Source organism: Oxyura jamaicensis, chromosome Z (genome assembly GCF_011077185.1).
Source record: "Oxyura jamaicensis isolate SHBP4307 breed ruddy duck chromosome Z, BPBGC_Ojam_1.0, whole genome shotgun sequence".
In the NCBI taxonomy this organism is placed as follows: domain Eukaryota; kingdom Metazoa; phylum Chordata; class Aves; order Anseriformes; family Anatidae; genus Oxyura; species Oxyura jamaicensis.
In genome coordinates, this window is record NC_048926.1 from 28,280,339 (window position 1) to 28,297,038 (window position 16,700).

At 44.3% G+C, this 16,700-nt stretch overlaps 1 protein-coding gene across 1 annotated transcript in view; it reads left to right on the plus strand.

Annotated features, from left to right (window-relative positions):
- Window positions 1–16,700, plus strand: part of DMRT1 (doublesex and mab-3 related transcription factor 1) — a 61,310-nt gene that overhangs the window by 44,230 nt on the left and 380 nt on the right. Inside the window, exon 5 of the mRNA XM_035311002.1 lies at window positions 16,153–16,262. Within this exon, the coding sequence (XP_035166893.1) occupies window positions 16,153–16,262 (110 nt within the window). The remainder of the gene's footprint in view (window positions 1–16,152; window positions 16,263–16,700) is intronic.

A 16,700-nucleotide genomic window follows, 5' to 3' on the forward strand; every position in this document is an offset into this window, starting at 1 on the left:
CAGATTGCGATGTGACATTACAGTATATCATTGCAGAGCGCGCTGGGGTTTACACTAGGAATGAGTGCAGTTCACACCAGATGAGATGTCGAAATTGAGTTATGTAGGAATTTGGCTGTTATATGGGGATAGCTTTTGTTTTCTGAGGACTGAAAGTTAGCTTTATATATATAATATATATAATCTACACATACCTGTACCTGTGTGTGGGTGCATATATCGATATAGGTATATATATACACGGATATATGGATACACGCATGCTATGCACACATTCTGTGTACAAACACTGCAGACCTACAAAGAGATTTCTCTGACAGGACCTTGTCCTATTCTTAGGCTGTTTCTTAAAAGCACTTCAGTGTTTTGCAGAAGCGCTGCACCTCAGTGTTAGCATTTCAGTGAAGCAGCCTTTTATTTTCAAAAAACGCTGTTGAAAATAGCGTTCTTCGAATATCACACCTTTACAATTCCTGGCTAAGAATGTGGAGTGGGATTTTAACATTTTTGTTAGTTACTTCTGTTATCTGTTTGGTTTGGGTTAATTGCTGTTTCGTAGGGTTGTGGCAGCAGATGCTAACATGGAATTTATAGGACATGAAGCCAGGGGACCTGTGAAGCCCGCTGCGAGCTGTCGGTGAGGTGCCTTTGGCATGGGGCAGGCGTGGGGCTGTGCTCAGCTGAGCTCCTGCGAGGCAGCTCAGCCCATGGGGCTGCTCCCAAGGTGCACAAATGACGCAGCTGGATGGTGGCGGCCAACACAGGGCTAAGGGCTGCTGCTGCCTTTTTTTTTTTTTTTTTTTTTCTGGTGAGTGCCTTCCAGAGCCTGGAAGGTACAACTTTGAGCAGAAGGTCTTGGGAGACCTCGCTCACAAACTTTAAAATATGGAAAAACAAAAGTGTGTTTGTTTGGCTGTATGTTTAAATGATAGAAGATAAAATAAAATAGTAGATATTTTTGTCTAGCTACAGAAGTTAAGAAATTAATGCAAAATGTAACCAAGACATTTTGTGTGTGAGTAAATTGCTGAGTCTTTGGAGATAAATCTATTGTCTTGAGCATCTGAGACATAGTTGGAGTTAAACGGTAACATCCATGTGAACTTTCTTTGGGGGAGGTTAGGTACTTTGGTGGCAGTTACCTGACTGAAAACAAGTGAAAGAAAGGATTGGGGTTAAGCCAATAAAGTTTTTGAGTGCTTCCTGTGTCATTGTTATTTCACTGTTATACTTCAAAACCTGGAAATGAACTCAAATTTCACTGTCTTTAGTGCTTTGACTGTTTGTCCTCTGTGTTTGAAGTGTAGCTGACGTGTTCTGGGCTCTTGACAGAAGTCTTTTGGCTTTACTGCCTTTCTGTTCAACCAGAGGAAGAGGCGGAGTGTTTGAAATCTTGTTGCATTTAATTTTAGATTTCTGGTTCCATGTTGAGTATTAAATATAGTACAGAAGTGGAAAAAGGAGTAGGACTGCCATTGGCACTATCAAAGAGAAGTGATAACTATATTTCATTTGTCCTCCTCAGCTGTTTTCACCTTCTCTAGTTTGGGCTTTGAGTAATAATTTTACAGTTAAATCATACTTCTCTAGCTCAGAACATTTTCCACAAATGTGTCTATTGTTGCTAATTTTTTCTTTGATTTGTTATGCCTTTTTAAAAAAACTGTAAAGTTTACAATTCAGCCTGCTGCTGGCAGCATGAAGCTAAAGCTTCAGGTACGCTAATCATATAAGCATGCAGGTTTCCAGGAATACAAATAGTATTCAAAGCTTGCATAATTAGTTTAATGATACAGTGTTAATCTCACCTGTTTCTTCAACAGAGGCTTTAAAGGATCCAGCAAGGTTTCTTAGGGGTGATGGGGGGTGAAAGGTTGGAAGCATTAAGCATTATTTATGAATTAGTTTACTTTCTCCATTTATTTTGAGAGGGGAAAGTTTGGACGTCTTTTATGTTACTCTTGTGGCTTGACTTAGAGGCGTGCAGAGTAAAGCTGTCACTTATAACGTAGTGTTTTCAAGCTTCAGAATGTTGCATATAAAATCAAAGAAATGTATTTCTTCACCACCTTGACTGCTTTATGTACCTGTTCAGTTTCTAGTAACTTTGCTAAGCTGCGGTCTTCAGATATATGTAGTAGGTGGTGGCTTGACATAGTGATGCTGTAATAACCTTAGGGAAGTAGAGGTCTTTGTTGGTAAGTACTCATATACAGAACACTGTTGTGGAGCTCATCTAATCCTCTACTGTTGTGTGTTTGTTTATTCCTCATATGGCATCTACTGCACGTAGATTTAAAGATAATTCCAGTAATTAGGGCAAAAATTTAGAAAAATCCTTCGGAAAGGTGCCACGTAGAACAGGTGGGCTTGAGGTATTTTGTGCAGCGAGTACATCCGTTTTTTGCTTCTGTCCATACAACTCCAAATTTGAGTTAATGGAGAAGTGTTGTTTTGGACCAAAAAAAAAAAAAAAAAAAGTGTATCCTGTATGCCAGGTTAAGTCATTTAATTTTATGTTGTTTTCCCACACACATACAAAGGTCTCCTGTTGGGGATGGCATTTTCTTACGATGACCCTGCAGGGAAGCAAAGCAAACATGTCTATAGAGCACTGTAAAAATAGTCCAGGAGGAAATTGCTCAGAATTAGGGGGGTGGGAAACATCACAAAAAAGCTAGCAGTATGTTGGCTGATTATAATGACTGCCTTGTAGCATCCAGGAGTTGTCAATCATAGCTTAACATTTATAGAAGTGAAAAGTCAATGTGTAGTTGTTTAATTTGACATGGCTCTTGGGTTGAGAAAGTGTAATCGCTGGAGGGGACAGTTAAGTAGCTGTGCTCCGTGTCAGCCTGTCTCGCTCCGACTACTGCACTAAACGCTTTCTTGATGAGCGATAGATTTGGTTAAATACCAGGATAATTGCTAGCTACAGCATCCAGCACTCTTTTAATGCCTTGTACTACATCTGTATTAGCTCTTGCCTGAGGCTGTTTGAGGTTTCTGCAGCAAAGAAGGCATGTATGTTCAATTACATTATTCTCCTTCGGTTTTTGAAGGGCAATTGTTGCAGAGCTAAATAGGTTGTAATAAATTACATTCCATTTCTTCCAAACCTGTTGCAGTAGGGCAGACATGCAAACGTTACAGCTGCTTTTTCCTTTTAAGTACCATTTTGTTAGCCTGCCACACAATAAACACACAAGAAACTGTTTAGACAAAGTGTTTTTTTCATATGAAAAATGGAAAACTAGTAGACTTTTAAAACTGTCTTGCAAAATTAGTGAACTTGTTTTGCATGCTATGAAAGTATTTGCTGTTCCTTCCTGGGTTCACACATGTAAATAAAATCCTGGCACAAATGCATGTGCTTGCTCAGGGTGCTTCATCAGACGGAATAGGAGAGGGACTCAGCTCTCCCCTCTGTAACTAGACGGGTGTCAGCATTTCCATTGTATGAAGTGGTATTTTAAGGGAAAGACTTGAAATGTCAACTCGGGGTGATCTAGTTGCCTGCTGGTTGCTGCCAGTGGCTGCATGGGGCCGCGTAGCAATGCTGCACTGCCCGGCGCAGCCCTGGCTTGCCGAGCGTGCTCCTGCTGCATCAAGCACATGCCCGCAGCTCCATCACATCTCTCTGCAGTAACACACCACTCTGTGCCGAAAAGGCCTGGAGATCAGATTGCAACTCGCTTCAGAGGTGTTTGAAAGGGATTTGTAGGGGTGGAGGGGGGCATTTGTGTCTGACCTATGTTTGTCTTAAAAATCTGAACAGATCTGGAAGTGGCTTTGGAAGTATCTTGAGGACTGAGCACATCATTTTGCCAGGTTTCATTTTAAAATGCAGTGCAGAAAGAGTGGAAGCCAACTTAACATTTAGGAAAAAAAAAAAAAAACACCTCTAAGACACACAGTTTTGTTTCTATAGGATAGGCGTTCAACATTTTATCTATCTAACCTCTTATTTAACATCAAATGTATCTCCCATTTTTCTGCAATTTTTTACGATATTTATATTACAAAATTTATTTTACAATGCCAGTTTTAAAGCTCCGTGCCTGATGTTTGTCCTACAGTGCCTGTTAAATCAATTAAGCTTCAGGGGTAGAAGGTTTTCCTAAGGTCTGAATCACATCCCACAAGCTGCGGGTAGCGTGTTTATTTACCCCACGCATGGCGCTAATCATGTCTTAGGCTGCTGAAGTAAAAGAATGCTTTTAGTCCAGTTTGTCACCAGTTTTGTTTCTTTTCTGGACATGAAAGAAGAAGAAAAATCAATGAACTCCCTCTCCTGCTCCTTTATAAATCATTTTCCCTTTCAAGTTCTGTCTCAGAGCACTTGTAGACACTGCAAGGAATGTTTTATTTTCCCACCCTGAAACAACTGTTTACACTCAATTTTTTTAGCAGATTTTTGCACTGGCGTTTGGCTGTATAAAACACTTTTGATAAGGTGCAGTCTGAGACAGATTTGAGTTAGCTGTGCGCCCTTAAATATTGTTTCACACCTCCTAAATACCGCAAATCAAGACCTTGGTAATCTCAGTTCTTTTCTGTCTCCTCTCTTGGATAAATACAAACTTCTAGTTCATAAAACTACACCTACCAAGTCATATGTATTTTGTCCCAGCTCTGTGATGAGCCTCATTTGTTTCCAGGGACTTGAATTTGGTTGAAATCTGTCCCTAATACTTTCTAAGACCTAAATACTGCAAACGGGTTTGTGCAAACAGAAGACACAACTCTGGCTTGGTGAGCCGGGTCTGCTGTGTGGTTTTTGAGTGGATGCTTTCGCATGAAGTGGCCCAAATGAAGCTGTAAGTCCGTAAAGTCTATCTAAAAAGGAGTGGAGGATAGGAATGTAGATTGGGCCTTGTTTTGAAACTAATTACCCCTCCTCAGCCATGGGGCTGACCTCTGTACTTCTTTCTCTGAACGGTCCAGCTTGGATCATGTTTGCAAGAGGTTCCTGGACATGCAAATCTGCATTTTCATGCATTTTTAGTTGCAGTGAAAATTCTGCCTTCCCCAGCAGCGCAGAGCAGATCTCTCTGTGTTCACTACACCTGCTGCAGCATCAGCTGCCTGAACTGGAAGACCTCAGTGCTACCCTGGAAGGACTTTTCTCTCCACAGAGCTCCTGCAGGAACTCCTCTTTCCCCAGGAGGGTGTGGAGGACCTCAGTTGGCTCTTGTCTGGGTAGACAGGTCCATCCAGCGCAGCGGGTGTCACTGCTGAAGGAGAGTTTTGGATTAGGACCAGCTATGTTGGTAGGGTCCCAGCTGGCATCTGCTTTCCTTGTGTTCGGCTGCTGTGTTTATCAGCTACGTGTATGGATGGAGATAGACATTACCTTGCCGGGCTCATGCTCCAAAGGAGAGGAAAGGTGTGTTTTGGCCCTGAACAGCAACAGATAGTTTGCTTTGTGTGGTGCAAGCCCTCCTGCATCCCTTGCACCCTCCACACTTTACTGCTTTGTGTCTGCAGTGAAGTGCAGTGGGGCTGTATGATGTGGCAGAGGATGAGTTGCATTTTCTCCTCCCTTCCCTCCTTATCTGCTTACCTCCCCACCCTGCCCTTGTAGTGCTGCATCAGTTTTACACTGCCTGGAGCTGCCACCAGCACTTTGGAAGTTAGTTGAGTGGTGTTGAAGTGGTCCTTCTGGAGGCAAGCAGCCTTCAACACAGCTATTTGTGTCCAGATTGTCCCATTTGACCCAAGGGACTACACTTTAATTTTTCCGTACAACAGATGACAATAACAAAATACTTTTTTTTTTTTTTCCCTATGAACTTTTCTGACACTTTAACGTGCCGTAAGGTTCATCTTCCTGACTTCAGATCATGGCAATTTAGGGCAAGGGAAGCATGTGTGGAAGATGTGGCAGGTACATTTGGGCCAGTTGTGGTCATCTCGGTAAGGCTGTGCTCGTGGTACCAGCAGCAGAGCTGGGCACACACAGCACGTGCCCATCAGCTCTGCATCAGAGCAGACCTTCAAAGGGTGGTCGCACATGGTCAGCCAGCGGCTGGCCCTTCACCTCCGGGCAGGGGAAGTTTCTGTTGCACGCCAGCAGTTTGCAGTATGTATTTAATGCTGCTATTGTGTTCGTGGAAATAAATATAAATATAACGCAGTGGGTCTGTCGTAAGCCTAATGTTGTGTGAAGCTTCATTTAACTTATTTGACTACCTCAGAAATGTTTTGTGTTCAGTTTTTGTCCCTATTTTCTCAAGTAGAGTGACTTATTGTGACAAGGTTCCTAAACTTCTGAGTGTATAAATCTCACTTTAAAATAAGTAGCAACATTTTTACTCTCTTTATGCATATGTCCATCTTTTGCTTCATATTTACCAATACTTGAACCATTTTACTGCAAATCTGTTTGACTGGCTTCCAAATTAAAGTTAATACTAAAAAAAAACAGTAATGCCATGGCAATATTAATTCACTTTAAAGCCTCCTGGGCTTTGTAAACTGTAGGTTCACTTGAATTCTAATCTGCATGTGATAAGGCTTCTTCTTTCTTCTCTCCTATTCAGTTTTGAGCACAGTCGTAGGGGAGTACAGTCTTGCTTATGCTGGAGTCAGTGACAAACCTCCTGCAGCTTATGCTAGTATGGTAGGAATTGCAGGTCCTTCTTTGTCCCTTCCCAGCAGAGAAATTTACAGTATAAGAGCATTAAGAAAAATCTATTATTGGCAAGTGAAAAATCTATTGTATCTACCATAACAGATCACTTTCATTAGACTTAGCATTTTCTCTGATTGTTTAGTAACCTCTTGATTTCCAAAAGCTTGCAAATCATGTCCAAAAAAATCTTTAAGCCATACAATATGGCACTTTTGCACTGAGCCAGTATTTTCTAAAGTTAAGAATGTCATCAAGCCTGGAAGAGCTGAAGCCATCATTATTACCTATTTGGCTACTCTTGGAGTATTATGACTGATGTCAACAGGCATGGATTTTGTCCTTGTTTTATAGATTGAAAATGACAGTAAAAATGTAGAGATGTGACCAGAATTAAAGGTTACACTTACATGGTGAGTCCTAGTGTTGCACAAACTGTGATAGCCTCTTTTTTTTTTTTTTTCCTCATGATAAGCCAGTAAAGATTAACAGCCTTTCTGACCCAGGAGCTGGGAGATGGCCAGCCAAAATAGTGGTATGTTTGGATTTCTGCATGAGACACCAAGATGTTTTAAGCGGGTAGTAAAGCTCTTAGGATCCCATTTCCTTCTATTAGTATAGCTACATCAGGGAGAAACCTTGTGCTTTTTTTCTTTTTTTTTTTTTTGGTCTTGACATGTATTCTGCTGCTCAGTAATACTACATTGAGTCCTGAATGCACTCCTTCCTTAAAAGTTAACATTGCTTTTCAAAAAACATTTTTCCTGCCACAGTTACTGTAAATCGCAGTGCATTTTCTAGGTAGGACACTTCATGCTTCTCGAGATGGTTATTAACAAGGACCTTCTTGTTTAGTCAGATTTTAAATATGTACACCAAGCAAAACAAAGGCAAATCTGCTGTAGTGATGCCCAGAAACAGGTGAGAAGGCAGAGTCAGTAGCTGTCCCCTCTGGTATGCAGGGTCTTTCCTTGAAACAGGGGACATACAGTACAGCCCCATACCTGCTCATCCATTCCTTGCAGTGTCAAAAGCAATCCCAGGAAGAAGCAGCGGGCAGCACCTTGTGCCCTTGTTCTTAGGTCCTGCTGTGCTGCAGCCATGGTGAACACGTGTGACTGAGGTACCGCTGGTCAGTGGCAGCTGGATGTCCATTTCAGTAGGCTCTGCGTGGCATTGTCCCTGGGTCAGATGGCGCTGGGGACCTACGGGAAAGCCTGTGTCACTGCCCAGAGGAAACGGACAGAGAGCAGGCTCCACAAGGCCAGTGTGATGTCTCAAGGTTACATGTGAAGGGAGGCGCGTGAGGGTGGCTGGGTGCAGGGAGATGACCCTGTGCTTCGTGCTTTAGAACTGCCTAGAAATTATTCTGATGAAAATTTTTGTGAGAGAAGAATCTCATACACTGATCGGTTTTGCTAAAGTCATGTGTTTCTGCAAACTCACAGCAAGATGTGGAGGATTCAGAGGGACACCTGCCTGCTTTCCTTAACATGTGCACATTGATGGTGAGTCCTCTCCCTGGGCTTGCAGCTGTAGGGCAGCCTGTTGCTACATAACAGGTTTTTTTTACTTGCCACCTGTTTACATCTTTGTGTGGTCTCGCCGACCTGGATCTGCAAAGTGGATTGTTTCCTTTTCCACAGGAAAAAAAAAAAAAAAAGGGAGGACTTTCAGAAAATTCAGCTCATTTCACGGACCTGGCTTTGAAGGTGATTGCACGGGAGAGGTGCTTGGGGCACCGAGGTCCCTGCCCTGCTGCTGTGCCCAGGAGTGGGACATCCCAGGGAGTCCCAAACTTCCTAGCCCCATAGCAAGGCAGTTTAGTGCAGAATTACTCCTGGCAGGATAAAATGCCTGGGATGGACATTTGGGCATGTGTACCGCCAGCTGGCAAAGTAACTAGATATTTCTCATGAGAAATGATTGATTTGTGCAATTTCAGTCTTTTTTTTTTTTTAAGAACACTGTATTTAATTCCTACAAGAATAAGAAAAACAGTCCAGAAAGTGGGTTCAAAAGCCTTCCTTTCTCTCTTTTTTTTTTTTTTTCTTTCTTCTCAGAGCTGCCTCTGTCTTTTGCTGGTCTTTGAATACTACACACACCAGGGGCATCTTTTTTGATGGAGAATCAGTCTTTGGTGTTGTGTGTGGAATAGAGAAGTATTATGTGACCTCCGGGAACAAAGAGATGAAAGGTCCCAGCTTTTTCACAGCCTTGTTACGTGATGAAGCAAACTGCTTCATTTCTCTGAGGTTCCCTGCTGGTCTTCAGCTGGTGGCAGATCTCCAAATCCCTCCATCCCTCACAGCCACTTTTTATACACCTTTCCTAGAAATCGATGCCTCCCTCATAAGTTTGTGTGGCTGCTTTCTAATCTTGAATCTTGAAATGATTTTTTTCCAGGAAAAACTCCTTTCAAAAGCATTGTCCATCTCTTGGCCTTTGGTTTAGCGAGCAGCCATACAAACCATTGGGCCTGCCCAGCAGCAGAGCCTCCTCCCTGCCCTGGTGGACTATGAATGTCTGAGGGAAGCTGGGCTCCCTGAGAGTGGATCTGTTGGTGGTCATAGCACAGAATTGCAGCCCCAAGGACAGGCATGTGCCTCCTTGCGGTAGTGGCAATACAAAACAAAAGTGGCTGGATAATCTGCAGCAGAGTAATTTCTCAGGTGTAATTCCGTGTCAGTGCACAAATACATGTGCTGGACAACACAGGGGTTAAATAAGTAACTGGAGAATGGCAAGGAAGGAGAAAGGAGATGATTCTTCTTATCATGATGCCTTCTCATGGAAAGGTCACTACCGGGTTAAAAATACCTCAGAGCTGTGACCCCAGCAAGCTTTTACCAGCATGGCTTTGCACATTGTCTTCAGACCATTCAAAGCAAAGTTGCTCGTCTTCGCACACCTGGTCTTCTGAGGTTTTTGTGAGGTGATTCCTTCACTCTTTGCCTTTCCTAGCCTCCGACAGCAGCTTAGCTGCAGAAGGTAACACTGGTAGTAGTGGAAAGTGTCAGTCAGTCAGTGCTGCTCTGCTGCGTGTCGTGTCTGCAGGTGTTCATGGCAATTGCTTTGTAATGGGATGATTTAGTTTTGAGCTAAGTTTTGGAGCCTCAAAACACAAAGCCTTGGTTTACAGAATGTCTTCCTTGCATCCTTCCTGTCCAATTGGATGTGGGTGAGAAGTAGAAAGTCTTGTTTGATTGTTTCACATGTTATTTTAAGAGAATTTAAAGGCAGAGGTGAGGGAGTTCAGCAAGAAGATATTTTCTTCAGCTTCTGGTTTCTAATTACATCAAGTTATAGCCCCGCCTTCTTAGTTGCTAAAAGTACAAGCATGAACTGGAAAAGAATGAGATAATCCATGGTAAAGCATGCAGAATAAAGATCTCCATTCAGATCTTTACCTTTTATCCTGAGCTCCTAATGCCAAGAATTAATGCTATCTGAAAATACACAATGAATGTGCCCTGCTGTGGGCATCTGAGATAATCCTAATTACTTTAAGTGTTAGTGAGAAGGGTAGGCATTTGAGAAGGAGAAAAGGGATTTACTGTGAAATAGTATATCTGTGCTAAGAGGTACAGGCTGGACATGGTTTTGGTTCCAGTTCCTTAGGTGTGGGGTGTTTTTTGTACCAAGAGGCAGCTCTGCTTGTGCTTGACACTTCTTGGAGAAGGGTAATTTCCATGGACATACATTTCTAGAATTGGACTATTTCCCCTTGTGTTAGTGACATGCAAAGAAGAAAGGAAGTGCCATTCCCATTTTACTCTCTTCTCTGCATTACAGAGATGTAAGGAGGGAGGTGGCAAAGGTTTTTTAGATGAGCTCGCAGACAGTAGCAGAGAACTAAAAGATACTCAAGATTCAATGAGTGTTTTCTGTGTTCAGAAACATGAGTCACTGCAGCTTTAAAAATGTGATTGTGTTCAGAAGAAATCTTACAAACACAGCTGATGAAAATTGGTCTCAATTTTCTGAAGGTTTTGCTGTGACCTAGCAGGCACACACTCAGCCACAGGCCCCTGGCTGCCGGTATTTTTAATCTGCACAGACTGGAACACTAGAGTATAAAACCAGTCCCCTTGCACCGCCGATAACTAAGACCTTCCTCCTTTCAGCACTGGTTTCTTCATTCTAGAGTGAAACACTCAGTCCTCTGTGTTTTCAAACAGTGCATGCATACTGCATGGCCAGTTCAGTGTGGATAGATCTGGTTTTTGACCTTCTGTCTACTTAACTCAGTGCTGAAAGAGCTGAACATTTGCAGGGTTAGACACTCCAAAGATAAGAGGTGGCAGAGTGGAGGTTGTTTGGGAGAGCTTGGCATGGCTTTTTTGCATGTGTTTGCATTAGGATTTCATCAGGCCCATCTTGAGATGATGTACAGCAAAGTCAAGACAGAACCTAGCACTCCTGTTGGCACAGTTTCTTCACAACAGGAAAATAATGTTTCTCTGTAGTTTCTCTTCTGCCTTCCTCTGTAGCTGAGCCAGCCTTCATTCTGTTGGTTCTCTGGTTCTGAGTGCTGTTTCTGCAGGAGTAACTGTTTATTTTTTATATATATATTTTTTATATGTTTTCATAACATATGTTTATAAACATATTTTATATGTTTTTATATTTTTTATTTTTATATGTTTTCCCGAATGCTTTGTTAGGCAGCTGCCACGGGTGCTGTGCTTGTCAGGCTGTTCACTGGTGGCTGTAGCTTGTCAGGCTGTTCACTGGTGGTTGGTGGCAGCGTCAGCCCTGCGGGGTCAATCTGAGCCAAGGAGTGATGGGGTACTATCCAATTAGGTGGAAACGGGGCAGTGTTTTCAAACAGATTTCAACCCATGGTATTTCTGCACCATTCCACTGCCAGTCAGTCCCACTGATCTGGTTGCTGCATGGAGAAGACTGGCACCAGTCCTTGAGGTGGTGGCAACCTGAGGAAAGTGCCCAGGCTGTTCTCTTACCTTCCACCCTTCACACAGCTGGCATGGCTTGCTTCTGGGTTTCACTGCCACTGGTTTCCCAGGCCTGTTGTTTTTTTAAGACACCTCACACAGGATTTTCAGGGAATGGAGAGGAAGTCACTCCTTGCTTAAACCACATCAATTTCTGGGGATACATACAAAGGGAGAATGCCTTGGCTACAGAGGAGGGGACACCATGAAAACAAGTTCCTGTCCATCCTCACACCAAAACCCAGGCATGCTTTAATTGTGCTCTCGTGCCCTCAGCAGCGTGGCTCCATTCCCCTTCATCCTCTTGTGGTAAGTGTGGCTGTGCCTGCAGGCTTATGTGTGCACGCGGGGAGAATTACGTGGTCCTTAGGAGCATGTGGGACTGGCATACTTATTTTCCTTTTCCTTGCAAAAGCAGGTGAAAGAGCTTTAAAAAATGGATTGTACCTCTCAACTTTAAATCTTTTAAAATTGCTTCTTACTGAGAGTTTAATAGTTTTTTAAATGTAAACTCAGGAAAATATTTACTTTTCAAGCATGAATATCCTTCCGCTTTCCCACATCATTGAAAGCATATTATTCTTTTCAGTCCATTGAATTCTGGGGATCACTCACGTTAAAAGTCAATGCGGTTTCCAGTGTCAGAAGATGTAAGGTTTTGTGTTTATGGTTGGAATCCCTTCTCACTGCTTTTCCTATGTGTTAGTAGCTGATTTTTTTTTCTTTTTTGCAGATTCATATGGCTTAAAAGTATTCAGGTGCTTTCCCAAGGGTAAAAGGTAATTAGATCAAGGAATGGTCTTTAAAAACTGCCACAGACTCAATTCTGGTACTGTTATTTACACAGATAAAGGCTGTGCAACAGCAGTGGGAGGATCAGCCACAAGCCTCAAACAGATGAAACTCATAGACCTAAATCAAAAAGAACATGGGCTTTGTTTCTTTGAACTCGGAACTTTTACATTTTATTGCCGTGTGATTAAAACACTGGAACAGAATTGCTCATTTCCTTTTTGCTGCCTTTTTATAGCTACAAGTCCCAAATCAAGTATCTTGCTCTTATTATCAGTTTTGCACCTACCCACTTCTCCTTGCTTGACTTACGCATCTCCCATTGACTGCAGTGGAAGTCTATCCAAGTAAGCAGTGCAGGTTTGGGCTACAGGGGTAGGTCTCATTTGCTAGAGAAAATAACTCTGTAGTTCCAGGTTGGTTTTAAAATCTGTGTGGTTCTACTTACATGTTCCTGTGTATATGCAGAAATTAATTTACATAGCCCAACTTCCATAACTCTCAGAACTATGACCAATATGAAGGTCAGTGGAAGAAAAGCCCGTGTTATTTGGATCACTGCTTCAAGATCTCAGATGCCAGTTGGTGACTGGAACTGTTCCCACGTAAAGAAACCTGCCATCTGAGGTTTGATAATGATGTCTGATGCTCCATGAGAAGTGCTGGAAGACTGGTGGAGCTCCACTGGTCCAGAGAGCTTAGGACCCACTGCCTGAGGTGCTGAGAAACAGATGTGCTGTTCACAAAGGAAGTTGACTTCTGTGTCATTCCCCAGACAATAATAAGTTGATAATAAGTTAACATAGAGCTGCTGGATAAATGGGACATAAGAATAAAGCTTCAGTTTTCTCTCTTGGGGTTTTTAACTTTTGGGTTGTGTAGCATCTTGGGTGGGTTTCTTGCTGGACTCTTTACCCTTAGAAATTTCTGTATGTTTCTCACAGGGATTTATAGATCTCAGTATTTAAAAATGGGCCTTTCCATCACTCCAGGCACATGCACGCTAAAAGTACTAACAAATCCTTTCAAATAAATAAGCTGCTTGCCCATTTGGCTACTCAGGAGTAAACAAAAAATTATCCCCTTTCAACCCCAATCGCTTCTTTCATACTTCTGTCCTGGAGCCTGGGAACAGGGAGACTTCTTACAGCATGTCCTAAGTCTTAAGGTGCTGGGCTTTACTAGGTCAGAGCAGCAGGAAGAGGGTTCAGAGTAGAGACCTAAGCCCTTCAGCCAGTCACTGGTGGCCAAGCCACAATGCTGTTTGTTTACTTCGTAATGCAAGGTACCTCGTGAAGAAAGAGATGATTCCTGATGTCAGATGTGGCCAGATCCAGATGAAGCTTGTGCTGGTGACTGGCAAAAGCTATTGCCCTGAGTGACCTTGGAGGTGGTGGTCTCTAGGATAGATACACCAGGAGAGGCATTGGCTGCACGTTTTCTGTAGGTGTTTTCCCCTTTGGTATCTGGGTGCAGATCTGGGTACAGAGCATCCCTGCTCCATCGTTCTGTAGTGATCAAAGCGTGAACCACTGTGACAGACTAGTCGCCTGAAATAATAAATGATCTGTGCTTCAGGTCAAGGGAGTGTGGTGCTGACTGAGCCACACAATGAGTATGTTACGGCTCTGTGAGCCTGTCCTACCCGGTGAGCTTGCTTCCTTCCAGAGGAACAGAAGTGTTGCTCCATTCCGCCACTCTTTTCCCCTAGCCTACACGTTTACATCTGGTCTGTGTCGTAGAAGCTCCTAGGTAGTGATGAAATCACAAGCAGCAGATTACTACAGGAAGCAAAGTGGGAAGCTAAGTGCATCCTCACCCAGACAGTGAGGAGGTTGTGCTTTCCCCTTCTTGGACTCTGCCATTAACCCCACTTACCCACAGAAAAGAGGGGGGGGATGAGACAGAACCTCGGGAATCGCCTCGTGTTCTCATGGCAGAGAAGAGCCTGGCTCTTCCACCTCGTGATGTGTGTATCCGATCCTGCAGCACTTCTTGGGTTCACGGTGAGCTAGAAAAGGTAAAAATCTACAAAGATGTTTCAGGCTGTGAGCTACCAAAGTGCTGCTCTAGCCTCTTCTTTGCACCTGCAAATCAGTGTCCTCCTCCAGCAGTCTGACTCAGTGTGTGAGACCTGCTCAGCTGTTACCTGCACTTGACAGCTGCCGATGATGCGCGATGATGCTACAGACCCAGCTTCTTCTTTCATTGTCATTAGGCTGTTAGCAGCAGTCACAGGATGATGCCTAAAAGCTGTTGAACGTTACCTTTTCAGCCCTCATAACTAACCACTGCGCATTCTTTTCTCTTTCTAGAGAGGAGAAAATGTAGTCAAGGATTAATATTCTATCCATGGGATAAAGTAGTTGTTTTATGTCAGATCTAAAGGACAATAGTAGGTGGCGTCTGCTTTGGGAAGGTGTTGTTAGGGGCTACCTTGTCCCTCGCATGCATCAAAGGAGTGACTTAAATGGAATAAAGAAGTCAGGTTCTACAAAGGCAAATATGGGCAAAACTCCCTGAAAGTGTCAGAAATTGTTGTTTCATCTAGTCATGGGGAAAGTAGTTGAAAATAATAATGCGAGATCTCAGCTGCATAATGTCTCTTCCATTTCTAGGTAACCAGCGTTGTGTTCAGAATAAGGACAAATCAGGAAGCTAAGCTACAAATGGAAGTTACCACAGAAATATGCAATACTGCAGAAATGGGATGTTGTTTTTTTGTTTGTTTTTAAGATAGCGTGTCTTGCTTTTGCAGTAATAGGGTGAATCCAGGCGACTGCTGTTTACTTTCCTTGAATCCCTTTGGATTTGCTTGGCTGTGAAAGTCAAGCGTGCCCTTTTATTCTTAATGGAACTTGAGCCCTGCTAGAAACCCCTGGAGCCCGCAAGCACCCAGTGCCCAAGCGTGGAGGAGCTGCTGGCTTGCGCACAGCAGCGTGGTGCGAGGACAGAACCTTGACTCCGTATGGCTTGTTCTCGTGCAGTTGTACCAGATTCATCATAGCTTCTAAAAAACAAGCTGTGGTTGTAAAGTATATTCTCTTTTAAAAGATCACAGGCTGGTAATACTCTCCACCAAACAGTAAAATCCAGAACATAATAAGTATTGATGGTTAAGGTGTCAGGGGCCCATGGAGCTCCCGCTGTGATTTAGCTCCCTCCGACTGCCTCAACTACCAATGCATTTCGCTAATTACATCATAGATTTTCCTATTGATGAACAGAATCTGAATTAACACGGGAAGCACCAATGTTACCCTTTCACTATTATTGTTGTACAAGAAGCCGTGGCAGATGCTGGCAGTTAGTTACACAAACATTAGTATTAACGATTGGCCATTTGGAATTGGTGACAAACTGCCGCCCGCCGGAATCCTGAGCCTGAAACCAATCAGGAAGTTAATGAGGAGAGAAATTACCACTGCAGCTTCCCCTTAATTATATTCACGGTAGGCAGGAAGGGAGTGTTGGGGGTGGATCTCAACTCATCTAAGGTTAGGAAGGTCAGAGACCCTTTTACTTGGCTTTTGTATCTACTGCAAATTGCAACGTTGCGGCCATTTCTGGCGCTGTATGCTCTTCAAATTCTTTAATATTTGGTCCCCGCCCTGGTCTGTCCGAGCCAGGGCCGCGGGTCCGTGCAGCCTGGGGGGTTCCTGCGGCCCCCGGCGCCCACCCGGTCTCTCCCTGCGCCCCGGGCTGCGGGCGGGGGGCTCAGCCGCTGTGTTTCTCTCTCTCTTCCCACCCCCCACCCCTTACCCGCAGTGTTTTCGCCGCCCAGCAGCCAGGACTCCGGCCTGGGGTGCCTGTCCAGCAACGAGAGCACCAAGGGGGACTTGGAATGCGAGCCCCGCCAGGAGCCCGGCGCCTTCGCGGTGAGCCCGGTGCTGGAGGGCGGCGAGTAGGGGCGGCGCGCCCGGGCCGGCGGCGCAGCAGCGTTCACTGTTTAATCGTTTTGTTCGGGGGGTTGCGGGGCTGGGGGAGGCTGTTTCTTCTTTCGGGGTTCGGGGGGAGGCTTGGGGGAGCCCCGCGTCGGGTGCTCTGGGCCCGGCGAGCAGGCGGCGGCCGCCGTCGGGGCGCGCCCGTCCCGTCGGGGCGCTGCGCGGGCGCTGCGCGGGTTTTCCGCTGGCGGGGCAGAGGCGAAGCGAGGGCCCGAAAGCCGTCGGGGTGTCTCGGAGAAGCCCCCTCGGGGCCTCTCTGGGAGGCGAGACCCCCCTCAGGCGTTTCCGACGGTTCCTTAGGGCTTCGCGCTGCTGTTGGACTCGAGGCGTGCTCTTCGCGTGTTGCCAAATTAACGTGTTTTGCATATTACA